This window comes from Macrobrachium nipponense, chromosome 3, assembly GCF_015104395.2.
Source record: "Macrobrachium nipponense isolate FS-2020 chromosome 3, ASM1510439v2, whole genome shotgun sequence".
Classification (NCBI taxonomy): domain Eukaryota; kingdom Metazoa; phylum Arthropoda; class Malacostraca; order Decapoda; family Palaemonidae; genus Macrobrachium; species Macrobrachium nipponense.
The window spans coordinates 126,080,544-126,093,148 of NC_087202.1; the positions used below are offsets into that span (position 1 = coordinate 126,080,544).

Below are 12,605 nucleotides of genomic sequence, written 5' to 3' on the forward strand. Positions count from 1 at the left end.
CATGAATCTGAATGAGTAAGTTTGTTTTCCTAGTTTGAAGCCTAGGTATGGAGAGAAGTTTCTTGCTATCGGCACATGATAGTAAGCATCTGTAAGATAGATAGAGGTGGTGACGACCCCACGGGGAAGTAAGGTCTGCACCTGCGAGACAGTCAGCATGCGGAACTTGTCACATTGAATGTATGAGTTGAGACGGGACAGGTCCAGAATCACTCTTAGTTTGTCCGAGTCTTTCTTCGGCACACTGAAGAGACGTCCTTGAAATTTCAGGCGACTGACTTTCTTTATTGCCTTCTTTTGAAGAAGATCTTTGGCATAGTCCAGTAGGTCTGTCGTTGGAATCTGGTGAAAACTGACTGGTGGAGGAGGCCCTTTCTTCCATTTCCACCGCAGACCTTTCAATACAATACTGTGGGCCCATGGACTGAAGGTCCAATGGTCCCGGAAGAGATACAGTCTCCCGCCCACCTGCGGAGCCTCACTGATTGGCTGAGGTCTTACTTCCTCTGCCTCCTCTGAAGCCCCTGCCTCTGGAGCTAGCTCTCTGACAGAAGGCACCTCTGGCTCTGTTACTCCTTGCATGCTTATTGAAGTCTCGAAACGATCCTTGTGATTCAAAGGAGGCATTGAAAGCTGGGGAAGTTACCACGGAGGTCGAGGTCGAAGGCTGTTGAATCGGATGACTCTGCAGCAGGACAAACTGTTGTTGTGGGTGTGCCTTGGATGTCGAAGGCTTGCCGATCTGGGAGACAGGAACTGCTTGTACTACCATCTGAGGCTGAGAGGACTGGAAAGGCTGGTATTTCCTCGGCCTCTTCCTAGCTTTGGATTGTGGTCCGGGGGTCTCAAACTTCCTTTTAAAGGGAAGTCTCCAAAGGCAACGAAGGTTCTGGTTAGCTCTAGTTGCCTCGCTGAGGATGCTGTTAACCATGTCCTCAGGGAAGAGGTTGACCCCCCAGAGCGACGCCTTTATGAGCCTGTTCAGTTCGTGTCTGATGGAAGCATTAGCAAAAACATGCTTCCTGCAAGCTCGTCTAGCCACTACAAAGTCATACAGGTCTGATTGAAAAGCCTGTAGAAGTGACTTTGTCAGGACCCGAAATAGAGGCTCCTCTGCAAAGGTCGTAGCAGTCAACTTTGTGGTGGTGACTTGAGTTAATTGACCTACTCAGCCTGCACCTTGCTTCAAATTCCGCCTTGACCATGGGGTCCGGAATCCTAGGTAAACGTTCACTAAACTGTGCGGAGGCACACTCCGGGTCGAGTCTGCCCACCGTGAACGTTGCCGGAGTGTCAGCCCACCACTCTAAATCCCCAGGGAAGAGCAAGAAGGAAGGTAGCCTCTGTCTCTTTCAGCTGAGGCATATCCTCTATTGCGGCTTGCAGTGTCAATTCTGCAACCTTTGACGTACAAGGAGTCGGAACTTCATGTGGGGCCACAAACATAGTGTAGCAACCTTTATGGGGTGTCAACTTTGTGTTGACACACTCCCATTCCGTGAGGGTACGGACCCAGGCAGATTGAGCCTGGTCCCTAGGGTAGATGACTGTCTCTTTCGGGACTTTGTCTACCCTGACTAGCACATCCTCGGCTATCTAGCGTAGTTTGGGAAGGGAAATTGTAGGCCCGCCGGGAAGAACTCAAAGTCTTCCACCAGTCAGGTTCCGCAACCTTCGATGGTAAGCTTGCCCTCTGAGAACGGGGCGTGCAGAGCCAACACTACGGGTTGCTGTTTTTAAATGACGGAAGCTTAGATGCGTCCGGCACCGTCAAGGACTGCGGTGTGGTTCCGGACTGGAGGAATCCGGACACTAATTCCTCCTGGGCCTGTAACCTCTGGGTCAGCGACAAGATAGATTGACCCGAAGTCTCTAGGCCTGAGGCGAGCTGAGTGGACATCGATTCCAGTCTCGAGTCCATTACTTTGCTCATCTGCTGGTCTGGCTTTGGAAGACTTAGCTCTCGACCCCTTGAGTGGGGGAGTAGCCCTAGCCGAGGAAGTCGAAGGCTTGGGAGCTGATGACGACCTTGAGGACTCTGCTGGGGAAGGCTTGGTTGGTTTAACCACCTTCGGCAGGGATCTCGTCTTCCAGGCCTTGACCTTGGGGATTACTGAGGCCGATCTATCCCAAGTGGGGGCGGACTTCGTAGGAAAGCCCTGGAAGGAAGGAGGAGAAGAAGGACTAGGGCTGAAAGGAAGACTACTTGCCTCACTTACCTCCCTACCTACCTCCTGTTCCTCTGGGGCCATAGGCTCTCGGTGAAGACTAATAGCTGCCACTTCTTCTGTGACGATGTCACACAAGCCCTCTTGGTCCTCCGGGGGGTGGGGGGGGGGGGAGTTGAGTCTCCTGGCAGATGCCCTCGATAATGGGAGCCGCCAGTGCCACTGGTACTGCTGCCGAAAATGGAGCGTTTGGGTAAAGGAGAGAACACAGCTCTTCTGACAGGACGTAAGGTTGGCCGGACTTTGCGTTCCTTCCGAAGTCCCCTACCCAGGCCTTAAGGGACGCCATCGAAGAGGTCTCTAGCGCCAAATTAACCTGTAAAAAATAATCAAATTAGATTCCCCAGTGTTGAGGAATTTTCCCCAAAGTCAGTGTAACAAAAATTTCACAGAAACAACGAGGCGAGTACATTACCTACCGACTCGTCTGTTACGATCTTCACCAGGCTGTAGCACGCCGTACAGCCTTCCGGGTGCCAAACCATACTTCAGTCCACAAGGATGGCGCAGTTGGCATGGGATCAGCAGACCTCATGCCTGTATGGCCTGTACAGGACGGCTGGACAACCCGCTACTTGGCAACAGACCATCTGTAAGTTGAAAAAGCAATTGAGTATTGTTATATAATGCTGCCGGAGTTAATTCCGGCGGGATGAATACACTTCAACTAGGTACTTAACCAGTTAAAGGCGAAATTTGGTATAATTTTCAACTTACTTATAATTAATAAAGCTCTGGATGTCTCTACCTGCTCTGGAGTCCATACTTGGGATTGACAAAGCTATAACAAGCGGAGAGGGCCTGATACGAGTCTGATCGCATCGAAGCAGAGTAATGCAACGTAACCAATTGTAAGTGCATTCTCTGAGCCCCATTCCGCCCCCACCGGAGTGGCGAGCAGCGATAGCATAGGAGATGGAAAACAGAGCGGCGGGAACAACGGTACGATAAACTCCGGTGTATACTTTCTGGCATGTGTGATGGTAACCAGCACTACGCTGGAACAAATACGGGTCTGGAGACATACCAACAGAGGCTAAATAAAACATACCCTAACATGATCTCTCAAAGACTTCACCAACTCCGGAGTTCATAACCTCGTTATCATAACAGTAAAAGCCGGCGGGGACAGGCTGATATGAGCAGAACAGGGAAAATAGGTAAAACCTAGGCCTGAGTCTGATCGCATCGGGAAAGAGTAGCAATTCTAAGGTAATTAGAACGCAGCTCTAAGCCCAGGTCCGCCCCCACATGAGTGGGGAGGCAGTGACAGCATAGAGAAAAATAGACAACAGAGCGGCGGAGCAGTGGCACATACAATTCGGCGTACAACCTACTGGCTGGTGTGATGGTAGACCCCACCTGGCCAGAGGATCCACAGGTCCGGAGACATGAAAATCCAAAAGATTATTCAAAATTACTAATCATCCAATCTTCTCCGACTAATCCCCTGGAAAAGCTATACGCTCTAGCGTCGTTCATCGTAGGATTTACTTGAACAGCGAGCTAGCTAGAAGCGCTTGGAAACGGAGAGCGGGGCGGGGCATGGGGGGGGGGGGGGGGGGGGGGGGGGGGAAGTGTCTGGAGGAGAGTGGACGAGTCGTGATCACCTGGCCACAGCAACCGATCTGTGACCCAACACCTCTCGGGAGCTGTAACTAGCCTACCACTAAAGGGAGCAGAAGACGGTGGGCCAACTGACACCCTAAAGGGGGCAAAGGCCCAGGCTACACACAACAAGACAAACATAAAATAATTGATGAGGGATTACTGGAAGAACTGCGAAAGGAGTAAAGGGGAACGCACCCAACAAGAACCCAGCCTAACCCTCCGAGATCGGTACAGATCCGGTCAGGTAGGCTAGCATGGCCTCTAAAGGACGTCATGAAGCGGACGGATAGAACCTAACTAAACCCTCCAAAATCGAATCTTGCGATCTGGTCAGGTACGATAGGTCTAGGCCCTACAAACATGACATGAGAGGGACTCTCTGTCCTGGACCACTCTCCCAGCAAGCATAATTGCCTGGTCAGGAGGCGGTAAGGATGGGGCCAAGGGGTGGAGGGGCAAGACTGCCTGGCCTACCTTCCAAAACCTAGCCTAGGTCTGGTCGGGTAGGCCAGGGAAGGGCATCGCAAGGACTCCCAACCTCAAGAAAAGAATATATAAATATCTGAACAATTTATCACAAACATGCATATAATCGAGTGCATTACTGACTAACATTGGAGAACACACTAAAAGAATGCATGCATAAGTACCACGAGAAAGAGAGAGGAATCGCCCTCTTCACAAAAAACTGGCGTACTGCTATGCTAGCCTAGAAGCCAAAAACACACTACTCGCGCATAACATATGAAAGATAAAATCGTACGTACGAAGGGAAACCAACACGCTCCTGAGGGGCTGAGGACAAAAAGGGGGCCACAAAAGGCTAAAATAACAAAAGATAAACATAAAAGAAGAGGCCTCAGAGTACGTCAGGAGCGAGTTAGACCCTATGACGTAAGGAGGAAAATCATAAAACCAATGCTCCAGAAAACAACAGGAGCGAGAATAATGAAGGGGCATACGAAAACAGAGTCTAAACAATGAAATGCAAACGGTGAGGCAAAAATCATCATGATATAACAATGGGGAAAAAACGCACGCCGCAAATGATGCACCCACGCTGGCGGATATTAAAGGAGCGTCACCAGGGTTCGCGAGAACAAAGGGGCTAAAAAAGGGATGCATCGTGCCCTCACAAGATACAAAAACAAAAAATGGAATACTCAACTTAGATGAAGAAGCTGGGGCTCTGGGGCAGACATGCTTCACCAAAAAACACTCAAAGAGGACAGCGAAAAAAGCATGTGCAGACACTGAAGCGTGCTAATACAGGAATGAAGCTTTTGGGCGGGAGTTGTAGTAGTAGCGAGCGGAAGGTAGACGTTAAGTAGTCGTTGTAATGGCACCTCCTAGAGAGGGGTTTTGAGAGGAGTCTTCTAATTGGCAGAATACCTGTGGTAGTGGCTTCCACTCGCCCTTGTGTTTATACCAACACCCTATGGGTGAGCGAGCTGAAGGTAGTAACTTCAGCATTCCATTTAGCTTTTTCTCTGGTATATTTAGCATCTATTTATACCTAGAAATGTGTGCTACAGGGACATTTCACCAGCTGACACAGGTCGAACCCAGAAATATGTACATCAGTCATGTAAATCTCAATAGAACTGCAAAACTTTCTGTGTTTCAGCAATAGTACACTTGCACTTTAGCTTAACTAACTAAAACCTATTGGATAAGTGTCAAGTACCAGTGCATGTGGATGATGTTAGCTACAGGTGGCAGGCATTACAAAACATGCATCTTTCCAGTAGTTAACTAACTTTCACTATTGATATATATTTTAAGACTTGAAGCATGTCATATTATGATATTTATAGAAACTGGCTAGGATATCTTATAACGGGACTGAAAATAGTATGGGGAAGTGTGCTGAGCCTATCATGATTAAACACCTAAAAGATAATGAGGTATAAAACAGCTGTCTTCTTATCTCTATGTGGTACATAACAGTGTAACTAATGATATATGAAAAGACTATATCTTCAACTTCACAAAGAACACAGTTCTTGGGAAGTAATGTATAAGTTTCCAAAAAAGTTTGACAGACAGTGCATGTAGAAAATTGGATTTGATATAGTAGCACAAAGTTAAAGTCAATTACTCGGAACAACTTTATTGTGTACTGTATAAGTGCTACACTTTGAAGTATTCATACAGTGCCTGTAAGTTTCAAGATTATCAGTTGTATCTTTTGAGTATTCTTTCTCTGTTATGATCAGTGTAACAACAAGTTGATACTCACTCAACCTGCAGAAAGGATAAACATTTCTGATATGTATCTACATGACCGGAAGATCCACTACACTCTTTTGTGTCAGGCACTGTTACTAGAAGCGTACCATTCTCCCTCAGACTTCACACTGCTTTGCTGCTTGCTTTAGCATAGGCCTTTTCTAGGTTGATACTAAATACCAAAACAAGAGCCTCCTCTGCTTCCCTCAGTGTTCTCCTCCCTCCATTACCTGGCATAAGGAGAATATTCCATCTATTTTATAAATTCCTTAAATGAAAGCTAGTTGCTGCTTTCGAATCTTCAAATCCTGTTTGAGTCTTTGGTTTATAATACTTTCAGGTATTTTCATGGTATAAGGTATTAATTTATTGTTTCATCGCCCTTCAAACGAGTCTCTTACCCACACAACACATCTGCTTTCGTCACTTTCATCTAATCTTGAATTAATTGCGTCATGTTCGCCTCCTGTCATCGCAAAAGAACTTTAGAAGTGGCAGTGACTTGTGTAAGCACTTGACCTGTTACACGGACCAGCCACTCTTTGTTTTCCTTAGTTTCTATTTGTGCACTACAATCCAATGCAACAAGAAGCCAGGCTATTTTGTGTGGATGCCCAATTTCACTCGACAGTGAATAACACAAAAATGACCTGGCTCCTTTCAGTCCCTGTTGCTATGGTTTTTGCCTTGGTGGTCACAACCCATTTTGGTAAGATATTATGAAGAGAATTCAGAGCTAATAAAAGGATGCAACTTGAAAGACTTACTGACAAAACTTATGAATTGTCTAGAAAGAATGAATGCTAAACTTTATGGTGAAATTGTTCAACAATAGTTTAATAGAAACTCAGTGTAATACATTAATCTTTGGACAGAAAAATACCCAGATGAAATACTACTGTACCATTGTATGGTATGTAACAAAATAGAGAAGAAAGGAAATGAAGTCAAAGATTTGCAAACTGTTGAAATAGCTAAACACAAAATTACACTTAACAATGAAGAAGTTAAAGTTTTTAAGCAGTTCTTGGACTATTATCTGTCCAGGATTGGTGATCTACAAATGAACACAGCAGATCATTGGGATATATAATCAGGCCTAATCACAAACCCTTTGCTTATTTATACTCTGTTTGGTTTCAAGGAGATCACTTGATTGTCCTAACAAGAATTCCAGAACAAATCCACTTCCTTAACTGCCATGGGCAAACTTGAGCTTTGCATTTTGTTCAAACAATTCATGTTATCTTGGCATGTTTTCTTATTGTGTTTTTTTCAACTGGCCTTGTGACAAACAAATTTTCTCTAAAATATCCTTATGCATTGAAGGGCTGCAATATTCTAGTTTTGTGTGTGAAAAGTAATAATCGAAAATTGTCAGTCTTAAAATAAGAACAAGGTGCCATTGAACATTTTTATAGTAAATTAAACTCAATTTATCACTGTTTTTACTTAAAAAACAGTATTATATATAACTATAGTCTCCTAGGGAGATTTACCCTCACATGTTTTACAATGAATATATTTCAGCTATAAATTTATTTTTCAATACTATTGCTGTACATTAAAAAAAAAAGGTATTTTCAAAACAATAATCTGCTCCTATTATTTTTCAGCGTCATCGGAAGGACGTCAGCAATTTTGACAAGCAGTTTACCTCAGAACGTACTGAACTCACACCAACCGACAAACTGTTCATGATGAACCTTGACCAGACAGAATTTTCAGGTTTTTCCTTCCTCAATCCAGAATACATACAGCATGTGTAAACAGCCCCAGCAAACTGCTTGTTTGTGTCTGCACTTGTTACGAGAGCATGCTGTTAATGAAATAAGTATTGCAGTTCTCTAAAACATTGTATGCCAAAGTTGATCACGTAAGTGTAACATTAGAACTCGTTCAATTTGATAAGTAATTCAGAGTGCCATCAATGATTCTTAACATGTAGGAAATGGCAGAAAGGGGTAAGATTTATAAATAAATGACAAGTACTCTCAGGTTTCTAAACATTATTCTTTGAGAGGTGAGATCTCATGTTGTATTAGTATTTTGATGTATTTTTATTCTAAGGGTTCAGAGCATTATTCTTACAACAGCAACAAAAAGGAAGAAAGTCCGACCAAGCATAACTGCTGCTATGGTCCACAGGAAAACAGCGTTAATGGTTTCTTTAACCTGTGAATAAAATTTAAAGGTCACAAATTTAAATCAATGATTAGGGCATTCTACAATAACAATAGTTTTGTATATTTTCATGAATACTTTTATATTGTAAACTAGTCTTGAATAGCTGAACTTGAGTAATCCTTATACTGCAGCAATGTTAAAAAGGCTGAGATAAGGTGATTCTTTAAATATGCAGCAGTGTTTATACAAGTGATGGATTGAGTCACTGGTACTCCCAGTAACAAAGTTGTTGGTCGTATGATAGGTACTATTGAGTTGAAGAATCTTAGAATGTTCCTTCCTTCAGTATTAAGTGACTATATAGGTGCAGTATTATTTTCTATTGACTCCGCCAGTATTTTATTACCGGTAGCTGATAATTCGTTATTGAAGAAAGTCCTTCTTAAGCGTAAGAGTTTATGATGTATTTTAGTTAAGTACTTAATTGCTTGTTTATCTCTTGTGATATCATGGAATCATCCTTGAAAAATGTGAAGTAAATGACAGCACTTGTATAGGAAGTCATTTTCTTGTTTCAGGAAATAGTATTTAAGCATTCCTCTAAAATTTGTTCAGTTACACATACCTAGTTATAGCATACCAATTTGTAAGTGCATTCATGTCAAATTTTGCCCTGGTCCTAGTGTTAAAATGATCTTTACACGTAGGAAATTTAATTTTTTTAAGTTAGTCCGTACATCGTAGTCGATATAAGTGTCCCTAGTCATCTGGTACTAACAAAAACTACTAGTCATGTTATGTTGAAATATCAGAGCTGAGATGATGATCAGTTATTTTGTCAGGTAGACATAAGAGAATTATAACAGTCATGGGTACGTATTATGAAATGGTCTGTAGCTTTATTACTGTTATTCAATTTGGTAAGTCCTGTGTTTTCAGAGGTCTTAAAGAAGTTATCATCAGTACTAATGACATTTTTTTTCTAACCACCGTAGCTATAGCAAAAAGCTTAATACTCAATTATTTTTATGTACGAGGACATTGAAATGAAAAACTTTGATTAGATATCTTATTTAGAATTGTAACAAATCTGATTAGTGTAAGTTCATATTACTTTTCATTCAAGAAAATCCATAGATTTCTGTATCAGATTTTTGCAGTCAGTGGTCTTAGAAGTGAAAATGGATGCTTTGTCAAATAGTACCAAATGTAATGCTGCAATCCTTTGCAGCTGGTAAGACTCTGTCTCTCATCTTCTGTCTGTATACAAAAGGAATTGTTTCTTTTAATATGCCATGTTAAATGGATAATTTGTGCTTACCACTAATGTTATACAGTATACGTATATATATACATATACGTACATATGTAGGTTTATATAAATTCATACATATACGCATACTGTACATGCTCACATTCTCAATTGATAATAAGATTGATAAGAAAATTTAGAGAAACAAAATAAGGCTGCTGGATTTAAACACTTCAGTAAAAGTAAAAAATTTAGGTGAAAAATTTGGTCAGAGATTATACTAGAATTTAGGCTATTTTTAACATGAACTTAATGCCTTCATACTTATGGTATTAATGTATTCTTGTGATACTCTCTCTACTTACGTACTTTATTTTGCAATGCTCAGTACTGGGCCTTCAGGAGGAGTGTTCCATTTCAAAGCATGATAGTAGTGGCATTTCACTCCAATTCAAAGAGTTGTTATGTCATTAGTAACATACTACTACACATTCAGACTGGAAAGTCAATTCATCCTTTTGGGCCTGAAAAAGGTTCCTGTCAAAATTACACTTATACAGTAGTTGCAGAATGTACAGACATAATAAAGGCACTCACCCTGTTAAAGATTATTGATAAGGAAGTATGCATGAAATCACTGCCCAACTGCAACAAATGTTTATACAGTATAAGTGCTTGCAATTGTAAGCATCACCTAAAATAAGAGTTGATACAAGTGAAGTGAGTAGTACAGGTTTAAGTGAAATGAAGAGCAAATGTTAAATTTCAGAATTTGAGTTAGTCATTCAAAATATAGTACAAAAACTCGCTTTGATATTACACGCACTATCTACATCATGAGGTTGCATCCTCCATTCCTAAATAAACTCTGGTCAGACTAGATTAGTACATTGATGAAATATTATAGCATTAGTCGTGAAATGGAGAAACGAATCCACAGCTACGTTTGGGTACAACGATATTTAAAAACTAATCTATACAGAGAGCTTTTGGGAATCTGTTCGAATCCTCTGTTCAATCTGAGACTGAAAAGGTGAGTTGAACAGATTCCCAAAAGCTGTCTGTATAGATTCACTTTATTTTTAAATAAAGTTGTACCTGTACGTAGCTGTGGATTTGTTTCTTTATTATACATTTGTTCATGAGATAAAAAAAGCAACGGGAAATTGAAAGCATGTGCATGACTGACATTTTCCACTGTTAATGGTAATAGATTTTGGATTGGTTTTCTAAATACAGGCATTTCCTGGTTATTGGTGGGAGTTCCATTCTTGATGGGGTGCCAATAAGCAAAAACTGCTATAACCAAAACTTGGCTATTTATGACACTTATGGTGCCGATATCTGGTTAATGTCGCCGATAACTAGTTAATGGCGCTTCTGTTAGGTATGTTTTGGTGCCATAACTCTATTATCGGTGCCAGAACTCGGCGCATTATGGGGCCATAAAACTATTATTGGCACTAGAACTCAGCACAGTATGGCGCCATGCTCTATTATTGGCAGCAGAACTCAGTGCGTTATGGCGCCATACATTGCCGATTTGATGGCACTAGACAAGCCCTATAAAACTGTATCGCCATTAACCAAGTCTGCCAATAAACAAGGACTGCCTGTGAAGGATTAATTCCTGAAAACCAGCCTGAGAAGAACCTTTATTAGGCTCAAAGGTCTAAGTAAACTAATCATTTCTAATAAATAATTATTTTTTGGGGTAAACAAAATTTGATATTTTGGTCACAGGACCTCTAAAGCAGAGAGGTTATGATAACCAAATTATTTAGTGAAGAAATCAGTCACTTTGGTTTCTCTCAAAGAGCTGAAGTGAGCATATGTTTGTAGTCATTTATTTTCTAAATCTCTGAAATTAGTGCTGTAATACTTCAAATGGCAATGGACAAATAACAGTAGTATATGTACTACTGTAAATTAGCTCTTCTTAAGCCTTTTTCTTTATTTATTGTAGTATCCAGGTATGTACATTACATTAAATGTTATGGAGGTAACTGAAGGAAAATAGCAAATCTACAACTCACATACGTTTAGGAGATACAACTTAACATTTAAGTGCCTACAGACAATTTTAATAACAGCTTGCTGTGTAGAGATACGTACACCTTTGAACAATTAATAAGTGATTAATATAAATATTGTAAAATAAAAAACAATCAAAATCTGAGAATGGCCTGGCCAAAAAAACAATTTGGAATTATGTCAAGTTCAGCGCACACAACTCAAAAGCAACATTACACATGCCGAGACTTTAATAAAAGAGGGTTTGAATGAATCTGCTTTGGAATGGAATAGCTTGATCTTTACTGAATCCAGGTTTTCATCTTCACTTGATTCATATCTCTGAGCATCAGCAGTAGGTAAATGTTCTTGTTGTTTTTATACCATCACTGAATGATGAAATTACTGTAAGCAAAATTTGCTGAATTGTTAATTCCATATATTTTAAGCAGTATAGGGATATACAGCCAATATAGAAATTTGAATTTCTAGGAACCCTGTTATATACATATTCACCAAGGTTTACAGTACAGTATTCCATAGGTTTCATTGAGGAAATTGCACTGTATTTAAGAGTTGAGTTAATTTTTAGTATTTTCCTAAACTGCTAACATGTAGTACTTAACTATTTAATGTAGTATCAATCATGTATACCTTGTAATTGACACAGTCAGATTTATAAAATCAGTTGTTTTTAAAATACTAAGAGGGAGAAGCGTAATTACACAATCTAAAGCAGTAGGCAGTGTGGGATTTCAAAATAGATCTCCTTCATGACATTTCATACCATGAATTAGAGAATAAATAATGAACCTAGTTTTGTGGCTAGTATCAGTCCCCCCCCCCCCCCCCCCCCCCCCCGCCCCCCCCCCCCCCCCCCCCCCCCCCCCCCCCCCCCCCCCCCCCCCCCCCCATCAAGAATGAATATTCATGTAACAATAAAGGTGCAAGATATGTACTACGTCAAGAGTGTGCTATTCCAAAGAGATTCTATTTAGCTTATGTGTAGAAGCTTATCTAGTCACAGAAGAGAGAATTTCTGTTTTAGCAATACAGATGATATTTCATGTTTGCCATAAGGCTGTTTTCATTAAGAAGAAGAAATGAGTTTAAAATTCCAAGTCATGTCATCTTGGGAGATT

At 41.2% G+C, this 12,605-nt stretch overlaps 1 protein-coding gene across 2 annotated transcripts in view; it reads left to right on the forward strand.

Annotated features, from left to right (window-relative positions):
* The window catches only part of LOC135222048 (protein kinase C, brain isozyme-like), a 548,910-nt gene extending 536,587 nt beyond the window's left edge, over window positions 1-12,323 (forward strand). For both annotated transcript variants that reach the window (XM_064260187.1, XM_064260186.1), the window contains exon 14: window positions 7,688-12,323. In XM_064260187.1, coding sequence (XP_064116257.1) covers window positions 7,688-7,840 — 153 coding nt within the window. In that variant the 3' untranslated portion in view covers window positions 7,841-12,323. The remainder of the gene's footprint in view (window positions 1-7,687) is intronic.
* Window positions 12,324-12,605: the final 282 nt, after the last annotated feature.